Source organism: Artibeus jamaicensis, unplaced genomic scaffold (assembly GCF_021234435.1).
Source record: "Artibeus jamaicensis isolate MK-2021 breed Jamaican fruit bat unplaced genomic scaffold, CSHL_Jam_final scaffold_847, whole genome shotgun sequence".
Taxonomy (NCBI): domain Eukaryota; kingdom Metazoa; phylum Chordata; class Mammalia; order Chiroptera; family Phyllostomidae; genus Artibeus; species Artibeus jamaicensis.
The window spans coordinates 13,369,847-13,392,591 of record NW_026522057.1 but is presented as its reverse complement, the minus strand read 5'-3'; the positions used below and the strand labels follow the sequence as shown (position 1 = coordinate 13,392,591).

The 22,745-nt window shown below is 47.2% G+C and overlaps 2 protein-coding genes across 6 annotated transcripts in view; both read right to left on the bottom strand.

Annotated features, from left to right (window-relative positions):
• Positions 1-12,285, bottom strand: part of SRSF4 (serine and arginine rich splicing factor 4) — a 28,553-nt gene extending 16,268 nt beyond the window's left edge. The window contains exon 1 of the mRNA XM_037149279.2: positions 11,972-12,285. Within this exon, the coding sequence (XP_037005174.2) occupies positions 11,972-12,078 (107 nt within the window). The 5' untranslated portion in view covers positions 12,079-12,285. The remainder of the gene's footprint in view (positions 1-11,971) is intronic.
• A 2,536-nt stretch (positions 12,286-14,821) lies between these two features.
• The window catches only part of MECR (mitochondrial trans-2-enoyl-CoA reductase), a 30,809-nt gene continuing 22,885 nt past the window's right edge, over positions 14,822-22,745 (bottom strand). For 2 of the 5 annotated variants that reach the window (XM_037149283.2, XM_053660418.1), the window contains 5 exons: positions 22,215-22,317; positions 21,161-21,234; positions 19,914-19,974; positions 19,690-19,762; positions 16,583-18,312 (listed from right to left, as the gene is read on the bottom strand). In XM_037149283.2, the coding sequence (XP_037005178.2) occupies positions 18,152-18,312; positions 19,690-19,762; positions 19,914-19,974; positions 21,161-21,234; positions 22,215-22,317 (472 nt within the window). In that variant the 3' untranslated portion in view covers positions 16,583-18,151. Of the gene's footprint in view, positions 15,188-15,362; positions 15,730-16,582; positions 18,313-19,689; positions 19,763-19,913; positions 19,975-21,160; positions 21,235-22,214; positions 22,318-22,745 lie in introns of those variants that run through there. The other 3 variants (XM_037149281.2, XM_053660417.1, XM_037149280.2) reach the window with 3 other exon arrangements.

The window sequence follows — 22,745 nt, the reverse complement described above, 5'->3', positions numbered from 1 at the left end:
TGGCGGCTAACTGGGCAGAGACTGGCGGAGGCGGTGCTGGGCACCTGCTAACGGACAGGGAGTGGACGTGGGGAGCCAGGAAAAGCAAGCCTCCATGCGTGTGCCTGCAGTCACCCACCAACACTGCTCACCAAGGGGCATGCCTTGGATGTTCTCTCTATGACCGAAATGTGCCCCTTTCCACAGTGGGTCTCTGCTCACCTTTGTCCTAAAACTGTGCCACATGCTTTTCTTTGTATGTGGACATGACAGTCCTCAGCCAACCATCAGCAGGATGTGAGTTTTGTTTCCCAATGTGGTGAGCCATTCCCACATTCACTCATTTTCCTGGTAAGAACCGAACCTCTCCATGGCTGGTCAGGATTAGGGCTGTTGCTGTAGCCAAGGAAAAATTTTCATCTGTTGAAGTTAACCCATGGGTCGGCTTGAACCCTCAAACTAGGGTCAACAGCACTGTACTTTAAGGGCAGAGCCCTTAAATCTACTACCCTGAAAGAAATGGCATTTAGTGAACAGGAATCAAATAGCTTTCTTTCAAAGCACTCAGTGTTGGACCTATACTTCAGCCAACTGGGTGTTTGTGAGAGAAAAAGTCAGGACACATGGATGGGAGAGTAATTACGACACCACCACCACAGCAGTTCTTGCTGTCTGCACAAAGAGCTTGGAAAACTGCAGGAAGATACTCTGCAACCAGCTCTCTAGTGCTCCAGCGAGGCCGACTCGGAGAGCAGCTTGGGAGTGAGCACTGGGACTGCCCCTGGTCCCCAAGGTCTGCTACATTCCAGGCGTGCAGTGGTCCAGCCCTCCAGGCAGAAGTAACCAGTGTCACAGTCACTTGTTTGGGTCACTGACTATGGTTGTAATTTGACTTTCCCGGTTATAGAGGGTTGTTTATAACCCACAACTAGGAGCTCCTACTACACAAAGTAGGTTCCTGAGACCCTTTTCTACCGTGAGACAGGAAGGAGGCTGCTCTGGACATTCTGGATTTCCTTTCTTTGGCCTCAGAGAAGGGAGGGCCATCAAGGCCACCCGGAGAAGGCGGATGACTTACCCGTGCTCACTGAGTGGCAGAGCTGGGGTGCGACTTCAGGACTCACCAATACCCAGTCTGGGGCTCTTTTCAGGTCGGCAAACCGGCAGTTCCTGCACACCAAGAGCTCTCTGATCAGAGCTAGTGTGGATTCCTGGTCTGCAAACGCTGGCCACAGCTCAGTCTGCACTTGATCTTTCCCCACCTTCAAAGAAGAAAACCTACCTCATGATTTCTCTCTTCCGGATCCCTGGCCATCTAATTCACTCCCAACAACCTTGCAGTCACCTCTGTCTACTCCTTTCCAGTTGGCCATTCACCTATTGCCTGGTTTACAGTTTTCTCATTCTGCTGGGCCCTTGGGGCTGTCTCTTCCTGTCTGATCAACTTACTTAATTCTAGAAGATGGCTATTTTTACTCAATTTGTCTCTTTACACATAGCAGGGAAAGCCAGCTACTTTATCATTCTTTTGCTCAGAGGTCTATAATGACTCCTAAATGCCTCCATTTGTGTTGCCCTCTAGACCTGGAATGTCCTGCTTATACAAGGTGAATGATACCAACCTTCTTCCATACACCCTTGTATGAGTCTCAGAAACCTGCCCGACTCTAAGCATTTACAGCACCTTCTTTAAAGCTTCAAAACTTCAATCCATTTTTATGTTTAATATAACGCTGTTGTGTCCTTTCAAGCCTCGTTCTTTTTTCTTTGTGCTTCTCCTCTCATTTGACTATGAGCTCTTCCATAACCACCACCAAAGTTAATATTTAGCGCTTGGCACACAGTAAATAATTGTCCATGTTTCATTCCTGCCCCGTATCAAAGGTGCAGAGCGTACTATCACTACTACTACTATTATTATCCCCATTTTACAAACGAGAAGATCAAGGCTTGGAGAGGCTACACAACTTATTATCAAGGAGCTCGTAAGTGATATAGCTAAATTTGAACCCAGATCCAATAGACTCAGAAATCCGAGCTCTTAACCACAAGGTTACACTGCCTCTGTGAAGGCCGATGCTTCTCTCCCCGTCCCGAGTGTAATCCTCTCCATTCAACAAGCGCTGCTGCTTGACGCGACAGTCTAACCTCAGGTCAGCCAGGCTGTGTTCAAGTTTTCTGACACAGTGGGGTAGTCTCCAGAGGGAAAAAAACCAAATTTTTCCCGGGGCAGGGTGAAGCAGCACAAAGCCTGGGGTATGTAACAATCAGGTTATTTTCACTCTTGTCTTTTGGTTCCCATTAGCCAGTGTCAGCCATCTGGTCCTTCCGAAAACATGTGTGGGTTCAGAACATAACAGACTAGAAGAATAGAGGAAAAATAAGATTATTCTGTGCAAATCCCATTCTGGAGGTCCCGTATCAACCCCCAGAATCTGTCTTTGGTTTTCGACTCAGCACAAAGTAGACCAGCATAGAGACGACAGAGTTGGGCCTAGAGGGGGTGGCCGTGAGTGGGTACTGACAATATTATGTATTTTAAAATGCACTTAATTAGTTTTGTAAGGAATGATGACTGGGATCAAAAAATATAAGCATGAGTAATGGGGAAAATGGACGAGAAACCAAAGCATACCGCAAGGTTTACAGCCCTTCAACTATGTTAAGAATTACAACAACCAGAAAAGTATTCTGCTGATGAACATTTAAGATCTGATTTAATGTCAAACCACCGTGAACTACTGCTGCCCGCCAGGACCCCTCCCTCCTTCAAATTCCTTTGTAGTAACTCTCACAACTTTGACACTTACTGTAAAGCTCAAGATGAAGCAACTAAGACTTAGAGAAGTTAAGTAATTTGCCAAGGATACCCAACCCCTGGGACTCTCCAAATCCTGGTTCTAACCTAAAACCAACACTCCACCACCACGTTCCACACCTTCTGTACGCCTTCTGTACAGAGTGAGGAGTGGTCCATGGGGCAAACACGATTTAAGAAACACAACCTTCAGGAACACAGAAAGTCAGTTTCATCAAATTGTGTTGTGGGTAACAAGTCCCCACATAAATATTAGCATCTTATGAGAAAAACTAAATGGCAAGAGATACCATTAAGTGCACTAGAACTAGTAAGTTGTGAACAATTATTCTCTAGGGTATTAGAACCAAACTTATAAAAATTTAAAAACCAGTCTGGGCCCTGGCTGGTGTAGCTCAGTGGATTGAGCGTGGGCCTGAGAACCAAAGGATCATGGTTCGATTCCCCGTCAGGGCACATGCCTGGGTTGCAGGCAAGTTCCCAGCAGGGGACGCATGAGAGGCAACCATACATTGATATTTCTCTCCCTCTCTCCTTCCCTTCCCCTCTAAAGATCAATGAATAAAATCTTTAAAAACAAAACAAAACAAACAAACAACCCCCCCCAAACCAAGAAACACCAGTCCAGGAAAACGGAGAAGATAACAAACCATGAAGAAGACACCAGCCCACTTCTAAGGGGAGACTCACATACCAGAGGAAACCAGAATAAAAACATTCATTATCCTAAAACTAAGGGATAAAACATAATTCCTCCAAAATAGGAGGTAAAGATATGTATGTATCAAATTCTAATTTAGTTTTATTTTGTAACTGTCCTATGCGCTGATCTGCCAATTTGTTTTAACTCCCCAAAACTGTTTTAAACTGAGGCTGCTATGCTATTTCACTTTTTACCTGGTCATAGTTGTATTTCCGCCCCACAAAACACAACTACCCTCAGAAAGTGACAGACCTGCAAACAGTGTGGGATCAAATGACCACAACCAGCACTTCCTGTCATAACTAAAAGTTATTACCGACATTTTTCAGTCAACATGGCTGCGTTCCTTAAAGGGGGGGCAGGGACAAACACAGTCACACCTGTGTCTGTTCAATTTTCAGACACATCAACATTAAGGGTAAATGAAATTAAAAGGTGTTACAAGAAAAGGGGTCACCTATTCCCTGATGACCCACTAAATTTCATGAAGACTCAGTCACAATTACCAACAATTTTTAAAAACCCAAAAGATGAAAGTCACATAGCCAATTAATGAAATAAAGGTTTACACTCAGCAGACAGCACTACCTGATTCCAACACCAACACTACGAAGAACACCAGTGCCTGCTTCTGAAAAGACATTATTATAAGGGGGACGACAGGCGTTAGAGCCTCTTATAGGTCACGCCTCTGGGACCACTGTGGCCGTTCTCCTGTCCTACGTAACTGCCACACAGTCCCTGGGCTTTCTCATTTTAATTTTATTTTTGGTTAAAGACGACACTCCCTGTGCTATTTCCTGGGGATGCCCTCCCCCTGAAACTGACCATGTAACACCTTAATGAAATTCTTTAAAATTAATGAACTGATCGCTTTATTTCACCCACACGGAATAACTTCTCAAAGTCAGGGCTCCTGGTCTGTGGTTCCTGACTCCCTGAGCCTCCCGCTTGACTTTCATCCCAAACCTTCCTCCTCTCAGTGCCCGCCACCTTCTGGGTCTCAGAAGTCTCTGTCTAGGAAGACCCCCGCCCGCCCTATTCTGGTCCAGGACTGAAGACATGGTTGGGGGACCCCATCGAGGGATTACAAGTACCCTTAAAGTGCTCCCTCAGGTAGCAGATGCAGTTCAGATACCTCAAACTTTCACCTCAATACAAAGAAAAGGTCATGTAGGGCATTTCCTCAAAACGCGGGCGTGCAAGTTCAGAGCACAGCCTGACCCCTGGCGAACAGGACAGAGGTCATTACCGCACCCACCACACAAATCCTCCCTCGAAGCGCTTCAAAGAGTGGCCTGAGGTGAAGAATCACTACCAGTCTCTGTCCAGGGCCGATGTCATGAAAAGTACCACCTGTCATACTTTTTGGCAGCTAAGTTGTCAGCCCGTTGGAAGCTTCTGCCAAGAAACTAAAGACTGAACAAGCTGTGGAACCCGAGCCACCTTCTCACCCTTGGAGACAAGTCCCAGAAAAACAGGGCGGAACCATCTGGGAAGAGACAGCATGCGTGCCGCTTCGACAGGCACCGCCGTGCTGTGTCTGCTGTGTGAACAGGAAAGAGCTGCCGCTTCCAGGGGTCAACAACTCCTTTTGTACCCTTGGGACAGTCAGTTAATCTCCTCATGCCTCAGTTTCCCCATCAGCACAAACCAGAGACAACACTTGTTTGTACAGTGTTTTGATATACTCAGTTAAAAAATAAGTCATTCAAATGCACACTGTTCATATATTCTAGTTGAAAGTCGCAATGTTAGCTCCCAAATTTCTAAACGCCACCCCAACAGTACTCTGTCGGGGGCCTGAAGCACTGTTCTTCAGAGGAGCCCAAAGCACAATCTGTCTAGTCTACATCCTGCATCTATCTTTTAAGAAGAAAAATTCTTCACGTGGCCCCTTTCACCCGCATGCTACCTCAATGAGGGAGGGGGGAGGGGCAAGACAGTAACTGAGGAACAGGGGTTTAACATGACTTGGCCAAAAAAGAGCATGTTCACCCAGATCACCCACTGTGGGGACCTGGGACCGAGGAGCGGAAGTGCTGAGCCAGGGCAGTCGATGCCAGTGGCCTTCGGTCAGAATCACGGTGTGGCATCATCTCCTGGCACTAATTTACCAAAATGACAAATTAAAAAACTACCCATGTCTTGGTAAAAATACAGCAACATACTTATGAATAAATTTCTTGGAGGTGGGTTGACTTCAACAAGACTTCAGTACAAAAACGCGGTCACATTTGTATCGGTCACGCTATTAATGGAACAGACTGCTATGCAATCCATAGTCCTGCTCCTCATTATGTCTTGTTTGCTTAAGAAAAAAATTCTTGGTTAAAACATGTAAGACCATTTCACTTGCTAAATTGGCAAAGATTTTAAACAACATGGACACTCAGTGCTGGCGAGGCTGCTAGGAGGGAAAGTTTTGGGCCGTATGTATTGAGGGCCTTGAAAATGTTTGTTCCCGTTGTGACATATGAATGTCACTTCACAGAATCTGTCCTTAGGAATAACAAAAATGCAAGCAAAGCTTTATGCACATCATACCCAACACAGGGTTATTTTTAACAGCAAGAAATTAGAGACAACTTAGGAGTAATGGTTGGGGTAAAGCATGATACAGCCATACAATGGGTTCGATATACTCAGTTAAAAAATATCATGATACAGCCATACAATGGGTTTTATGCAGTCATTAAAATGATGTGAATAAGGAAGATTTTAATGTAATAGGAAAAAATATATGAGACAAATTAAGTAGAAAAAGTGGGACCTAAAATTGCACCCAAGACCATGCCTATTGAAAAAGGGTTTGTACAGACACTTTTCACTTTGTGCTTCTGGTGCTAAATGATCTTCATGAGCCTTTTCCGCTGCCTGCCACCCCCACCCCCATCAGCCTGAAGTTAGTTAGTTTGTTTTTTAAAAGAAGTCCTTGAATTTGTTATACTTGGTAGGCTAAATGAGACGACATGGGTGAGCATCGAAGGCTTCAAGATAATTTCCTCATAATTTTTAAACATTCTAATTAAAAAATCATATTAAAAATTATAACATGGATAGTTGACAGTTCAGAAAAATAGGAACTCTTATACATGGCAAGTGAAAATATAAACACTACTTGTTGAGAGTAATGGAAATCAATGGGTAGCAAAAGCCTTAAAAGTATGTACAGCATACACCGACTCCAGAGTCCCGCTTTAGGAAGGGGCCCTGAGGTAACAACTAGCAGGGGTACGAGACTTACTAAAGGATACCCACCACAGTGCTTTAGATCCACGAAACAGTGAAAAACCAAGACACCCTAAATGTCTTGCAATGGATTTAATTATGTGTATGACGTAGCATTTATATGTGGGTATACTATGTAGCCATTAATAATCAGGTAAGAGAACCCTTAATGACCAAGGAAAAGGACCATCAGGCTGTTAGAAACAGAAAGGTCACAAAATAGGATTATCATTACAGTATGGTCCCAAATATGTTAAAATAAGGGAGGGGGAAGAATAAGAAGACAGTGGGTGGGAGAAGGTAAAAGTGTCAAAAATGTAGCCCTGGCTGGTGTGGCTCAGTGGACTGAGTGCCAGCCTGGGAACTGAAGGGCCACTGGTTCAATTCCCAGTCAGGGCACATGCCTGGGTTGTGGGCCGGGTCCCCGGTTGGGGGAGTGGAAAAGGCAACCAATTGATGTTTCTCTCCCTCTTTTTCTCTTCCTTCCCTTCTCTCTAAAGAGTGTTAAAATGCAGAGTGTCATCTCTGGATGATTTGCTTTTACCTCTCTATTTTAAAAAATTTACAACAAACATGTAAAATTTTTATAATCAGAAATAAATAGGTGCTATTTTGAAATATTAGTTAACTCTAACTATGCATAAAATAGTTATTCTTGTTCAAACACTCCTTTAAAGAAAGCTATGTTTTAATCTCTCTTAGATAATCACAAAATTGATCCAGAACGAATGCCTGACTTAACACAGCTCCCAAGCCTGGGACTGCGTGGGTTCAAATGTGACTCTATTTTTGAGAACAGAACTGCCCAAGAAAAAGGTAGTGAGGTCCTTAAAGGGACAGTATTTTTCTTTTGTTATTTCTGTCACCCATTAATAATAGCATTACCACAAAAAATTATAAAGCATTTATTTGCTCTTTGGTAATGGGTGAAGGTGATCTCCCACATGATTAAGAAAAAACGGTTCAATTAATCAAAAACCTAACGTGGAACATCAAACTAATTATATCTCCATTACTGCCCCTTTAAAAGAAAAAAAAAAGGAAAAAACAAACTCCCGTCAATGCAGTCAAAAGGTAAAATCCCTGTGTAGGTTTTGGGGCTGGTGGAGACTCATCTTAGTATCCAAGGCCTAACAATGCCCCAGATCAGAAACAAATGCAAGGACTCAACTCATTAAGGCGTCTTCACATACTTAAAAATTAAATAAGGTACCTTCTACTTGAAGGAAATTTTAAAAATCTTCATGCACTGAGGATATGTTTATTTATTTTAAATAGAGAAAGGGAAGGAGGGATGCAGGGAGGGACACACACACATACATACATACAGAAACTGCACCGTGAGAGCAGCATCAATCAGTGGCCTCCTGAATGTGCCCACCTTGCCTGACCAGGGTTGGTTCCCATACTGTAGCCTTCTGACCAGGAATCCGACCTGTAACCTTTTGGTGTAGGGGACAATGCTTCAACCAACTGAGCCACCTGGCTAGGGCTACTTGAAAGAATTTTTAACAAGGGTGAGAAGAAAACTTCCTGGTAATACTTGGCTATCATAAAAATCCAATTAAGCAGACCAGAATATCCCCTAAAAATTCTGGCTATTAACTATTTCACTATAATATGAAACACAGATTCTGAAATTTATAGCCAAGCTTCCCTTGAAAGTTTTAATTCATCCCTTTAACAAATTAAAACAAACAACAGAAACAACAAAACAAAAACCTACCACCTCTATGATTTGGTTGGGGGGGGGGGGGGGGGGTGGTTCCCCTGTCCAGCTACTAGGCAAGTAGAATAATCTCAGGATGTGATGTTTAAGTCATTAACTAAAATATGGAAAAATTAAGACACAAAGGTCTTTGACTAAAACCACAAAATTTGGTGTCAAGAGAAACTACTGTATCAAAAAACCTTCTGTCCTTTACAAAGTGGTTTTATTAATAAAAAAGAAAGCCCACAGGATTCACACGGTCAGAGGTAGCAAAGGTTACCGTAGAGCTGGTAGGCCATAAGCAGGTGCTAATACTCTCTCTTCCTTGACCCCCCTGGTGACTAACTCTTGCTGGAGTTAGTGCTGCAGGTATGAACGTAGGCTCCATCTAAGGGGATCTGGAGTGGTCTCCAGGGTGCTGAGGCATCTACATCATGTTTGTGGTCCTAGTTCTCCAAAAACAAAGGCAGTCTATGCTAGGGTTGCCTGGTACAGCGAACTACCACACACATCCTTCTCCAAATGCCAAGAGGGCCCATAAAAGCCTCTCCTTGACACTCAAGTCTCGTCTAGAGAGCTCTCATCTGCTTCATCATTTGGTCAACTTTCTACTACAGCAGTACTTTATGCCTATGTAATTAATCCTGAGCCTTCCCCCAAACAAGTATAATGCACACCTTTTTGCCTGAATTTTTGAGAGAAAAAATAAGGATACGCATTATACATGGGTATAATAATCCCGTATATAATGCACACAAACACCTTGAGTGCACATTATATACAGGAGCACATTATATGTGCAAAATACGGTAACAGGTATGTCTACCGACAATATCTCCCTTCTACACACTTGGACTCCAGCAACTCTTAAATTCCCTACCCATGGAAGATTTGCTTTTAAGTTTCAATCACTATTAATCACAATCCAGGTGTGTTCAGAAATACCGCTCTCCTATCCTCCTGTTTCCAGGACCACAAGCTTACACAGGCTGCTGTGTTATGCTGTATTTTCCTTTTGGACCTGATCCTTCCTTTCAGACCCCTTGGCACTCCTGCCATTTGTCCAGGCGATTCTTACTTGAAATACACCTATACCACTGGTTCTTGGCTCATTTTCCTCTGTAATGACGCCAGGAGGCGTGCCCGCTTGGTGACTGTCACACCTGTCTTCAAACCCCTGAAATAACATCCTATTTCTCGTTTCAGTCACAGATCTCATGTACATCATGGTCCAGCAGCAGAACTGTAAGATCCAACAGTTCTTCCAAAGAAACCTAGACATTTAGGATCCTGGAACAACCTGTCCTTTCTCTCATCCCAACATTTCCAGGGTTGCTCAATTTTTCTCTCTAAAGACTTTGAATTCTTAACTTATGATTTTGATTTTTTAGTATAAAATCTTATAGTTGCTTTTGGTTTATGTTGTTAAATTTCTAGATCCTTAATGAAGAGTCAATCCAAAGTAGATTGTTTATTACTTCTCAAAATTATCCCTTAATGGACCAACTCCTCATTACCTGTGACAACATGCACTATTCCCAGACATTTCTCTTTCTTTTGTTGAAGCCTTAGGCAATCCATTCTTTAAAACCCTTTTTGAACAAACTATTCCAAGTTTTACTTGTTTGGGTTTAAAGTGTGAACAACATTTAACTCAAAGTATACATTTTATAACCATAAATAATGTGTTCAAGAACAGAATTCCTTTGTCTCCTTCCCAATTCATTTAGCAGATACCCTGTTGGTGGGTTATCAACATATTTGTTCAATTAACCAATTTTCCCATTAATATCAACATCATTTCCTGTCGTCACTTGAGTAATCTTAGAAAACAGGCCTCACCAAATGTGCTTTATGTTACAAAACACAAGCTAAGATGTCTCGTCAACATCCCCATCAAATCTCTGTAATTATAGCCATCATTTACAACTATGAGCCAAATGCTTCACAATTATTACATCTAATTTTCCTGGGTGAGAAAACTTAGAATTTGAGAAGTAACTTGCCCACAGATACTATGTGGTGAAGCTAAGATTTAACCCAGGTCTGTCGAGCTTCAAAACCCATGCTTTCCCTGTAAAATTTAGTTATTCTGTCAACTTTTTTGGGCTCTGAAGAAAACTGGGAATTTTAACTTGTTCTCTCACATACATATGTATTACAATAACAAAAAAACCCCTTAAGAACTGAAAGCTCTATTGTACAAAGTGATTATTTTCCCAAGTCTTTTACTCTAAACAAAGTCAGTATTCATAAAAAAAAAAAATTTATTGAGGACACTATTCTGAGTGAGGTGATTTTCCTAACGATCGGTTTGACTTTTTAAAACTCACCCAACATTCTGAGTATATGGTAGTTACCGATTTTTCTCAAACATGCAACTCAAATTTAGGTATATTCCCCAACTACTCAAGTGTTAGTTGCTAATGTTTGCTGGGGAGCAAACTGTAGCAACGTTAGCCCTGCTGCAAGGCAGGTCTTAAAAAAAAAAAAGCCAAGGTTCGGTACCCTAAAATGCTGCCCTTACTCCTTTTAATTTTTATGTCTGTGTCTTTGAAGTCCTACCTAAACTTTCCTGATTCTGATAGTTTTCCCCGTTGAGTTTCTTTTTCTGATCCGACTCCCCACCGGTTTTCCCTGAAACACGTAGCTCCCGCGAGCCCTGCTCTGCCAAAGTAGATTAGGAACACAAATAACAGACCATATACACCCAGGGAGGCAATAAGCAATTTCGTGCTGTGCGTCTCAGTCTACAGTAGCTAGTTGACGCGCGTACTAGCCGGGGTGGCCACTATTCTCCACCAAATTCTACAACGACAAAGCAATTTTTTTTTTTGGCAAGCTGGAGAACGGAAACCACAGCCTGGAAACTCTGTACGGAATCTTAAAGATAACAAGTTAAGGCTTTACCCTTGTAGAGGGAACGGTGAAGTCTTTCAGCATGGCAAGACGATACTTTCGAAACTGTCACTAAACTACTCAAACCGAAGTCTCCCGCCTCAACAAAGTGTGGCACATGGCAAGTCTAAACAAGGCTTCTCTCCAGATCTGCTATCCCCAGGAAAGATGCGTTGTGACCGTCTGGTCCATTATACTGGGGAAAAGGGAAAGGGGAGCAGGAAATCCTGTCTGTTTATTTACAGCAGTCCGTTCAGCGGGAAAGGTTGGTCTCTAGCCGGAAAAACACCGGTCCCCAGCCCCAGTGCCTAGCTGGAGAAAAACCAGGCCTCCTCCGCGTCCTGAAGCTGTGCACTCCTGCCTGGAGCCCCAGTATCACTCGGGTTTTCCTTCTCCCCATCCCACTCCGAGCCTCACCATTGCTCCCATTTCCCTCCACCACCCCCACCCGCGCAGGCGCAGTGGGAACCACGGCCTACTCGTGCCCCCGAAGCGCCGCGACTATGGCGGAACCGGAGCAGGCCGAGAGCAGCTCCGGGCCAGGCAGGCCTCCCTTTCCCGTCCCCGCGGCATCCCCGCCACCGCCGGGGCCCTGTCCCCAGCCAGGCGGCCCTTCTTGCGCCCTCCTCACCCGTTCTTCAGATCCACCTCCAGGATCTTCCCGTAGCCCTTAAAGAAGCGCTCCACATCGCGCTCCCGGGCCTGGTAGCTCAGGCGGCCAATGTACACCCTCGGCATCGCAGCAACTGCGGCGGTAGCTTGGCCCAGCCCCAACCCCCTTAGGCGGTGGCCGGCGAAGCGAGAGCGCGGCGACGGCAGCGGCGACGGCGGCAACGGGTGGACGGCAAGACCGACGCAGCCGAACCCCGGCGACGTACGCGAGCACGTAGTTCGCGAGCGCGCGCCTCCCGCCTCCCCCGCCCTTCCCGCAGGCGGGCGGTAACGGGAGGGAACGCGCGTTCGCTTCCCGCCCAGCCAGGGGTGGGGGCGGAGCCTGCCAGGGGTGCGCCAGCGTGGGGCGGGGCCAGGTGATCGACAGACGGCAGAGGCGGTGCGGAGGCCGTTGGCCCAAGCCAGCCCGACACATCTTCTCGCGAGCTCGCTTTGGCGGGATACACACCGCCTTCCGCAGCCGCGGGCTCTGCCCCTTCGGGCGGAAGTGTCCGTGATCCTCCCTCCCGGCCTGCGTTCTGCTTCTAACGTTCGGATTGGGCGGGTGTGGTTTCTACTTTAGAATAGGAGGTTTGGAATTAAGCCTGGTTTGTAACCGTCTTGTATCTGTGACCTCGGGCTCTTTACGGGTCACATCTCTGCGCTTCGTTTTTCTTCTCTGTGAAAGTGGGCTAGAATTTCCAACCTTCCAGAGTTGTCTTGAGGATTGTTACGCAAAGCATTTTGTGGTGTTCCCAGCATATCTCAAGTGCCCAATAAATAACACCAGTATTAATTATTTTTAAATAGGACACTTTGCTTCAATAGAAGCAGTTTGGAAAATGGAGACGCCTGGATGGAGCTTTGGAGCGAGACTAGTCTTGACATTGACTAAGTTACAAGACCAATTTAACCTACTTTCTAACTTGTAAAATTAGAATAATTTATCCCATTTCAATGGAATATCAGGATAAGTGGGGTAGTGTAGTTGGAAGGGCTTGGAACCATATCTGGACTGAACAGTAGGAGCTTAATATTGGTTCCTTTTTCACTAATCCACTTTACCTAGAACCACAAGAGGTTCTTGGGTTTTGTTTTTACTTATTTCTTATATTTAGTTTTGAAAAGATAAGTCATTAACTGATTCCAATGATACACAGTGAAAAGTTTTCCCATCTTTCCTCTGGCTGCTTAGTTTCCCTCCCCAGCGGCAATCAGTGTAATCAGTTTGTTAAATGTCCCTTTGGAGGTATTTGACACACATAAAGCAAATAGTAGTGTACATAGAGTTATGCACTGATATTTTGAAAATCATTACATATGAGTACAAAAGGAGCTTCCTCAGAACCATTTTTGTAGCTCATAATACACATTTTACACACAGGAATTTATTTAATAAGTGCCCTAGTGAAGGACACTGCTACAAGGAGTAACTGTGTGTGTGTGTGTGTGTGTGTGTGTGTGTGTGTGTTTGTGTGCGTTGTATCTATTCCTGGAAGTACTCAGAGGGTGTGGGCAAATGTAATTTTGACAGATATTGCTCAATTCTTCATTTCCTCATTAACACTTACCAAATTTTATGATCTCTGTCAATCTGATAGCTGAAAAATGGTATCTTGGGTAGGGTACAATAAATTGAAATTATCTTATTTTGAGTGGGGTGAGCCTTATTTTATGTTTAAGAGAACTTTATATTTTACCTTCTGTGTCTTTTATATCTTTTGACCATTTTTCTTAATTTTTTTTCCATAGGAGCTGACAGTATAATAGGCAAATTAGCTCTTTGTCAGATGAGTTGCAAATATCTCCCCCCAGTTGCCTAGTGTTTTTTGCCATGCAAAAATATTTGATATTTATGGGATCAAACTTACCCATTCTTTGTCTTTGATTCTGGGATTTTGTGCTGTAGTTTGAAAGGCCTTCTTCATACTGAGGTTAAACCCCCCACCACAAAACCAAAACCTCCCCTGGTTTATTCTGTTACTTCTAGGGCTTATTTTTTATTGCAATCTTTGATCCATTCAGAATTTAGTAAAGTGTGAGGATCATAATATTAAGAACTAGCACTAACCCTGGTTGTCCTATAATGTGATCAGTCTGTCGTAGGGATGAGAAAAGAGCCCCACAGCGGGGGGGGGGGGGAAACACCTGTCTCTAACACCTGAGCCTCCTTCTGGTGCTCCCTAACTCGGGGGGTGGCACCTCTAGCCAGCAAAGTGCCAAAGTTCAACCTTCAACCACCTGTCCTCTTGATTTTTCCTTTTAAATATTCATGAACCTATTCACGTCTCTCCACTTTCACTTACTAAGCTAGTTCAGGCCTCATCATACTGTTCACACATGAGGGTTTTAAAAAGGTTTAATTTATTGATTTTTAGAGAGAGGGAGGGAGAGCATGAGGGAAGGGGGAGAGACATCAATTTGTTGTTCTACCTATTTATGCATTCACTGGTTGATTCTTACATGTGCCCTGACCAGGGATTGAACTCACAGCCTCCACATATGAAGGTAATGCTCTAAACAACTGAGCTACCAGGCCAGGGTCACATCAGGGCTTTTAAGTGTGCTGCTCCCTCTGTCTGGAACATGGCTGGCTCCTTCTTCAGGCCTCAGACCTTCCGTGTTCACCTTGTTCCAAGTTCATGCCCCCCATACTATTTTTTCACTACACTTATCATGCTCTAATTACCTTGTTTATTCACTCACTCAGTTTTTCTTTTCCACTAGAATATAAGTTCCCTGGTATCAGGGGCCCCAGTTTGTTTTTTGTCTTTGTGGGGTATTTTTTGTCTCCTGCTTTATCCTGGAGACAGGGACAGGGATTTTCACATAATGGGTGTTCAGACTATTTACTGAATGAGTAAATGGACTACTTCAATGACCTCCTGGTTCTGTGCTGTTTTTTTTTTTCATGCCACCCATGAGACATAGACTCAGGGCAATTTGAACTCCTCTGATTGACATGTTAATTGTCATCGAACAAGATCAAGGAGCCCTGAGAAAAGAGGGAGCTCAAGGCCAACTGTGAGGCCAAAAGAATTGGGACTGACTGGTATGGTGACCAGACAGGATCAGGGACCTGGTGTCTGGGGGCAGCTCTGCTGCCTGCTGTGACCTTGAGCAAGTCACCTCATCTCTCTCAGCATCCTCCTCTTCAGCAAAGTGGTGATATTAAAATCGCAACGATACAGGGAAGCTGTGAAAATCAAATGAAGACACACGTCAAAGTACTCGCACACTGCAGATGGTTAGGGGTGTAGGGAAAACTATCTTACTTTTCAGAGGGGGCCAGTGTCTCCTTCCCATTTATCGCCCCCCCCAAGAGTTTCCTGCCTCCAGACGAAGGCAGGTGCTGTACCAGGACTGAGTCTCTTTTCTACCCTCTCCAGCTGCTCTGTCTGGGCCCAGTGTCCCACCCAGGCCATGGTGCCTGCCAGGTAGCATGTGGCTGGTGGGTACAACTGAGCGCTTCCAGCATACACAGGTTGACGCAAGAACCTTTTTCTTCTTGGCCTCATGCTTTCCCGGAGCAAAGCGGGCTTAAGGATCTCATCTTCCAAACACAGACAATCATCAATATGACAGCAGTGGCTGTAGACTGGTCGTAGGATGGATGCTCCCAGAAGACACCAGGGAGAGCCAGTCGCAGAGCCTTGGGGCTTCAGGTGTGCCCAAGTTTTGGTTTGGGAGGTAATGCTGGTTTGTCTTATGTTAGCTTCCTGGAGCCAAAGGTTCCTCCTATAACCATTAAAAATGGCATTGCTTACTTAGTGAGCCAGGAGAGCTGTCTCAACCCCACAGAGAGATTATTCAGCCTGAAAATTAAAAGTAATCTCCTGTACTTGTAAAGTATGGGAGAAGTGATCCATTTTAAGTCAGATTCTCTTTAAAATTTTTATTTTTCTTTGATCGAGTCCAGAGAGAGTGGAAGGGAGAGTAAGTAACGAGAAAGTAACATGTGTCAGCTGCCTCTTGCACGCCCCCTACTGGGGACCAAATCTACAACCTGGGCATGTGCCCTGACCAGGAACCAAACTTGAGACCCTTTGGTTTGTGGGACCAGCCACACCGGCCAGGGCTGAAGTCAGATTCTCTTCTGACATCATTTTGTCTGCCTCCTTTCCTCTGCCGGCCTCTTAAATGCTGGTAACCCCGATGTTGGTCTTTCAAGTTTAGGGAGATTTTACTTATCTAAAATTCAGAAGCACGGGATTTTCTGATTTTATCTTTTAGTGCCTCCCTTCTCCAAATTTTCTAACATGCTGCTGGAGAGATTTTTCCAAAGCGGTTTTTGATCTTTTGGCTCAGAAATCTTTTCTTATTGCAATGGGATCAAGTGCATGTTCCTTAGCTGGGAATCACAAACCGCCACAATGCACTTTCTCAGCTTCCGATTGTTAGGTTCAGAGAAAGTCCAAACACCAGGGGGTTGAATATCACAGAAGCTTATTTCTTAAGTAAAACTTATTCCTCAATTCCCAAGATGGACAGTCAAAGCTCCTGGGTGTCACCCAGGCTCCTGTGCTCTCTCGCTGCTGGCCCATTCTTAACATGGTCAAAGATGACTATGCAAACTCCAGGAATTACATCTGCATCCCAGCCAGGCCGTAGGTGGAAGGGAAGAAAAAGTTCAGAATAGATGGCAGTTATTTGAAAGAGGCTCCTAAGAAACTGACATGCAGTCTGCTTGCATCAGTGACAAGGGACAGACCTTATCTGCTGCAAGGGAGGCAGGGAAGTGCTTATTGTAGCCCTACTCTGTGCCCACCTAAAAGTCATCAGTTTTAATTCCTAGGAAGAGAGTGGCTATTGGGGGAAAGTCAGAAGATGCAAACATAAATGCCCTGCCTCTACAATTCTGCTTAATCTGGTCTCTTAATCTGTAATGCTTGTATCCCTTTCCTGTCTGAGAAAACAATCATCTCCCATTAAAGCCCAACCAAATGTCACCCCCAGGCCCCCAGGGGTATTGTTCTTAGGAATTCTGAACGCCCCCAGAGGTCTCCAACCATGGTGCGCTCAAACTTACCCCTTCCTGTCTGCCCCTTCCCTGCACAGGCGCCTCACTCCCTCTAGCCCAACAGTGTGGACTGCCCAAGGAACCCAACCTTAACTCTCGCTCCGAAAGCCTTTGGGCAGCCCCTGACCACCTCTCAAGCTTTTTTCACTGCCCACAGAAGCCTTCCATACACATCGCTTGTTCCCCTAATCCTGAGGATAAGGGACAGGGCGATGAGGGACTTGGAGTGGATCCTGAACTCAGCTGCTTAAGGTGGCAAATCTTATCCAGAGGGCACCTGTAGACCTTCCCACACGGCTCTTCTGTAGCTCGCTGATCACTATGGAAACTATTATGGGATTCCTGGTTTAACAAAGGGTTTCCCAACAGAGGCACTATTGAATTTTGGACTGGACGATTCTTCGTTGAGCTGCATACCACCTGAGAATGAGTCAACCTGCTTTTTAATTTTTATTTATTTTTTCTTAGAAATAGGGCATTATTTTTTTTTAAGATTTTGTCTATTTACTTTTAGGGAGGGGGGTAGAGAAAGAGAGAGAGAGAAACATCAGTGTGAGAGAGATACATCAATTGTCTCTCGCACGCCCCCAACTGGGGACCTGGCCTGTGACCCAGACATGTTCCCTGACTGGGAATCAAACCAGTGACCTTTCAGTTTGCAGGCTAGTGACCAATCAACTTGGCCACACCGGCCAGGGCTCAACCTGCCCTTTTAGAAGATTCTCCTCTGTGGGCTTGGGTGGCTTGAGGGCACAGATTGAGTCTTACTGGCTTTGGTACCTGCCAGGCCCACCCTGGCTTTGCTTTCAGGGTGTCAGTAAATGGTCACTGGGGGAAAAAACGGAGGATAAGCAAGGAGGAGCATCTAAGTCCTGGGAGATGGCAGATGCACTGTGACAATAATGGCCCTTCTCAAAAGGGGTGACTTCTATGGGTTTCGTTTGTGTTTAGGAAGTTCAGACTTTATTAGGTGCCCTGAGGCTGGCCTGGGAGAAGGCCCTGGCTGGCTTTGCAGCTCTCCTGGTAGGAAGTCACTGGGAGGAGGGGAGCAGCCCGTGGGAGGCTGAGGGCCCAGACTACGGGCCCAAACCAGTCCTATCGATCCCCTTCCCTTCACACTTCGCTCCGGCTCTGCTGGAGTTACCACATGGTGAGAATCTGTTTTGAAGACACGAAGGGCTGCATCGAGGTCTCCAAGGCACCCTGGTGGTCCTGCAAGGGGACCTCGGTGCAGGCGGGAGCTGTGAGATGGCCTCGGTGGATGAGGTCGCACAGAGTGAGGATCAGCTCCTTGAACTGGGCTGTGGGACATTGGAGGCAGTGAGACAGGGGTGCAGCAGCAGCGGCAGGGCTCGGAGAGGGCACACGCATCACCCCTGCTGTAGCAGCTGGCGCTGCAGCCCAGGAAAGCCTGGAGAGCCCAGGGCTTGGCCACAGATAGGGCAGCCATGGAGGCTGCTTGGTCCCCACCCGTGTTCGGGACAGTGAGAGCCAGGGGTGGGGGCAGAGGAACATAGGGAGTGGCCCCAGAACTGATGGGCAGACAGACAGGTGGCTCAGACACACAGAACCTTGCTGGGGTGTGACCTGGAGTCTGAATGGCGGGAGAGGCAGGATTACTTCCAGGCAGGGCAGCCGGAAGAGGATCAGGGAGGGAGGTGGATGTAGCTGGCACAACAACTTGGGCGGAACAGATCAGCTCTGCTCAGGAAGGGAGCTCTCTGAGAGCAGACCCGCCAGCATCCCCTCCCACTGAGGACCCAGTAGGGTACTGGGAGGTAAGAAGTGACGACCTTGGCTGAGAAGTGTTTTCTCATAGACATCAATGCATTCAGCGTTCACATATGATCATACCCTCTGCTTAGAACGCTTCCACGGCTCTCTAGCTGTCTTAAGACAGACTCTGAGCTCCTTAAGAAGACTATAAGGCCTTTTATAAGGCGGTCACAACCTGTATGTCCAGTTTCCTATTCTCCCTGCTGGGCATTTGCACATGCTGTCTCTTCTTCCTGAAGCACCCCGTTCACACCACCCCTCTCCTCTCTTCACTTGGATGACCCCTCGTCATCCTTCAGTCTCAACTTGGGGGTCAGTCTCTGGGGAGCCAGTCCACCAGGAGGGGAAGAATGTTCCAGCTCGGATCAGGTTCTGGTCAGACAGATTAGCTAGTCCCATCCTGGCTGCACCCTTCCCTAGGTGGGGTGACTTTGGGCAAGCTACTTAACCACTCTGAACCTCAGTTTCCTCTTCTGCCAAATAGGGCCAACAACAGTCTAAACTATGATGACGTCTAAACTACGATGACGTCTAAACCGGGGCAGAGGTTGTCCAGGTCCCGCAGTTAGGCCAGGCACAACCCACAACCAGAAACGGGAGACGCGGGCAGGCTGGCTCCAGAGCGTTCCTCCTTTGCCTGGTCGTGTGTCACGGCGGTCTTCCCACGCCAGTGCCTCTCGGAAGGGCAGGGTGTGCCTTGCTCACTGTTACGCCCCTGAGGACTAAGCCCACTTTAGTCTGGTAACTGTTGCTAAGTACAGCTGCAGTTAGAGGCTGTTTTCCTTTATTCTGTTGTGGGGCTGGGGCGTCCAATCACTGATCCAGGGCTCCAAGTCTGGTCGCTTCTACAGCAGGCACTGCCCTTTGTGTGACCCCTGGCAAGGGGGTTACCACGCACTCACCTGGACTGTGGTCCTTCTTCCACTGGGACAACCAAAAGCCCCGAAGTTTGAGATCCTTAAAAATAAGCAGGCTCTGGGGACACAGAGGACACACTGAGGCTCCGAGGGCGAGGACTTCAGGTACCACTTAAAGTAAACATTCCTCCCCCAGGGACGGGCTGCCTGAACCCAGACAGCTGCGGAGTCTGGGCCCGCGTCCGGGCCTCCCTTCCCCACCGGCTTACCACGGAAGCTATGACGGGCTGCTTGGCCATGCCCCCGTAGGTCACCATGGTTCCCCCAGGCCTGAAGAGTCAGAGAGAACGGAGTGGGTGCACGGGGCCCTTCTGGAATCTGCCACAGCACTTCTATTCCAACTCTAAAGCCTAAACCTTGTTTTCAGAATTCCTGGGAAGGGCCCCAAATCCAGATTCCTAGGCCCTACCCCAGACCTAATGAACCAGGGGGGAAGGGTCTCTATTAAAAACAACCACCACCCCTCTAGGTGACCTGGACGTGGGGGCAGGGTTGGGGGCCCACCGCTCTAACTGCCCAGCCAGACTCTGATGAGGCTCCGCAGAGAAGCTCGCTCCGCTGAGAAAAGCTCGAGACCTGTGTTCGGTCTGGCCCTGCTCCGCTCTCAGGCGTGCGCCTGCAGCACGGTGCTGACATGGGCCCAGACCGCCTCTCTCCCCGCCACACCGCAGTTTCCCTCAGAGGCTGCCTGGAGCAGGGCTGAGCCTGGCTCTGCTGCTTCCTAGATCGTGGGTAGGTGACCATCCTCTTGGGGCCTTGTTTAAATGGGGGTGGGCACAGCACCCCTGGCCAGGGTGGCTGGGGGAGGGGCACCTCAAACTCCCTGCACAGGATTCAGTGCACAGTAAACTCTCAGTGACTGTTTTCCCTGCCCTTTGACCCATCTCCCCGCCTAGACTGTGAGTTCTGGAGGGATCTCCTCGGGTGTCTCAGCCATCTCTACACGCTGCAGCTGCTGAGTGCTAGCAAATACACGTTAACTGAAACAGTTTAGGGGATTCCTGCTGTCGCTGGGAAGTGTCCCTTCGGGCACACTTCTGCCCGAGTTTGCATTAATGGGAAAAAGAAGGGAAGGACACGCGCTGTTAGTCCCGCAGTGGTGGGATGACCGGTAGCTCTGGTGCTTTAGTTTTTCCTTTGTACTTTTTTATGCTTTCAAAATGTTTTACAATAAGCATCGTATTACCTCTGAAATTAGAATCTATTTTTAAAAGCTAATAAGCTAGGACTAAGTGACTATTTAAGATGCCCTTAAGTTATAAGTTCATAACCAACCCCCCTCACAGATAGCTTGGCAGTGGGTCCCTGGGAAAAACAATGCTGGGTGGGCTTCTCAGTCACTTGTGATGAAGGTGGCCGAGACAGGAAGCGCCCAGAGAACTAGGACATGACTTGGCCCAGCAGCTACAGGCCAGGGGAGTGCCGCGAACTGGCCCTGCTGGGCTCACGGACTCACGCCAGGTGCCGCAGCAGCTCTGTGGAGCTCTTCCCGCCCACGCAGTTGAGAGCAAGTCGAGGCTGAGGCGTGTCCTGGAAAACAAGGGGCCTGCAGTGAGGGGGCTCCCGCTCTGCACGTGGGGGGACGCTGCCACCCACCGCTTCCCTGGCCCAAGTGGCTAGAGGACTGGGGTGAAGAAAACAGGATGTTCTTGTCTTAGAGTTCTCTTTTTTCCCCTGCTCAGGAATGGCCTTTTCTTTACCAACCTAATCCTATGATCTGTTTGAGAATTTCGTTCAGATCTCCCCTCCTCTGGGAAAGAAGAGACAAAGGGCTGCTGCAGTCCATTCCCAAGGACTTCATTTCCCCAAGCGCACCTCTTCTCGGCACCCCGAGCTCAGTTCGTATTAGACCCACTGCGTCAGGAGTGTCCTCGGGGGGTGTGCATTCCCGACAGAGCGTGTGCTCGGTCACTTGGGGGTTCAGTGAGAAGAGGCTGACATGTGGCTTAGGCACTGACTAGTGTGCTGGGGTGGACGCTCTGGAAGGTTCAGAAGCTCTGAGTTCAGAGAGTCCTGGGGGCAGCCCCTACTCCACCACTTTGACAGTGTGGTTTCGGTCAAAACCTTCATCTTTTCTGAGTCTGGGTTTCCTCATCTATAAAACAGATAGCACCTGCTTTGTGGGACTAACAGATAAAATGGAAGGTAGGTACCTAGGGAACGTCATTCTTTTCTTTTTCTTTCCTGTCTGTGCCTCAGTTTCCTCAGGCCCTCTCCCAGCTCTGAGATTCCCATTGGCTACATGGTTGTGTGGCCCCAACACAAACATTCAAAACTGCACTTCACACAGGGCTTGCTCCACCCTGTCTTTTCCCCTGCCTCTCTCACAGCCCCTGGGCACTTGCTCCACGCTGTGCCCTGGCCGAGGGGTGGGCTTCAGCCTCCCACGAGGAGACAGAGGGGCGACGAGAGGAGGGACAGTGGGGCCGGGTCCCAGCTGCTCTAGATGAAGCCAGCTCTCTGTGGCGGGCAGGCACGGACTGGAGGGCACTGCCCCGCATCCGAGGTACCTTAAAGAGGCTTTTTATCTCGGGTTTTCTCAGCTCCTCTTCTGTGATAACGTGCTCAGCCCCCAGATTCTTCAGTTTGTCGGCCAGCGTCTGGATGTCAGGTCTGGAAAGTAAACATGGTCCTTGGTCACACGTGCTCACCTTCTCCAGCAAGGCTCCTAGGGCTCCTCTGCGGCAGCTGTGAGCCTGTGAGCCTCCCTGTGGGAAGCTGGGGCTGGGTGTCAGCCAGACCTCGGTGGGGGGGGTGGGGCCGCCGCCCGGTGCATCAAGCTCCCCCATCTCTGGGCTTGGGTTTGCTCGGGGCTGGGCGGTTTGTGCAGCTCCTGCCAGCTCAGGGATGCTCAAAACCATCCCCACCCAGAAGTCATTTCACTTCCTGATTTCTTCTAGTGAAGGACAAACCCCACTTCCTTTCCGCTCCCCTCTCTTTTCAAGGGGCTCTTCAGAGTGCTGTACAAACACACTCCAGCCCAGAGTGCCCAAGGCAAACAATGATTTCCGTTAACACACCCGAGGGGGTGGGGAACTGAA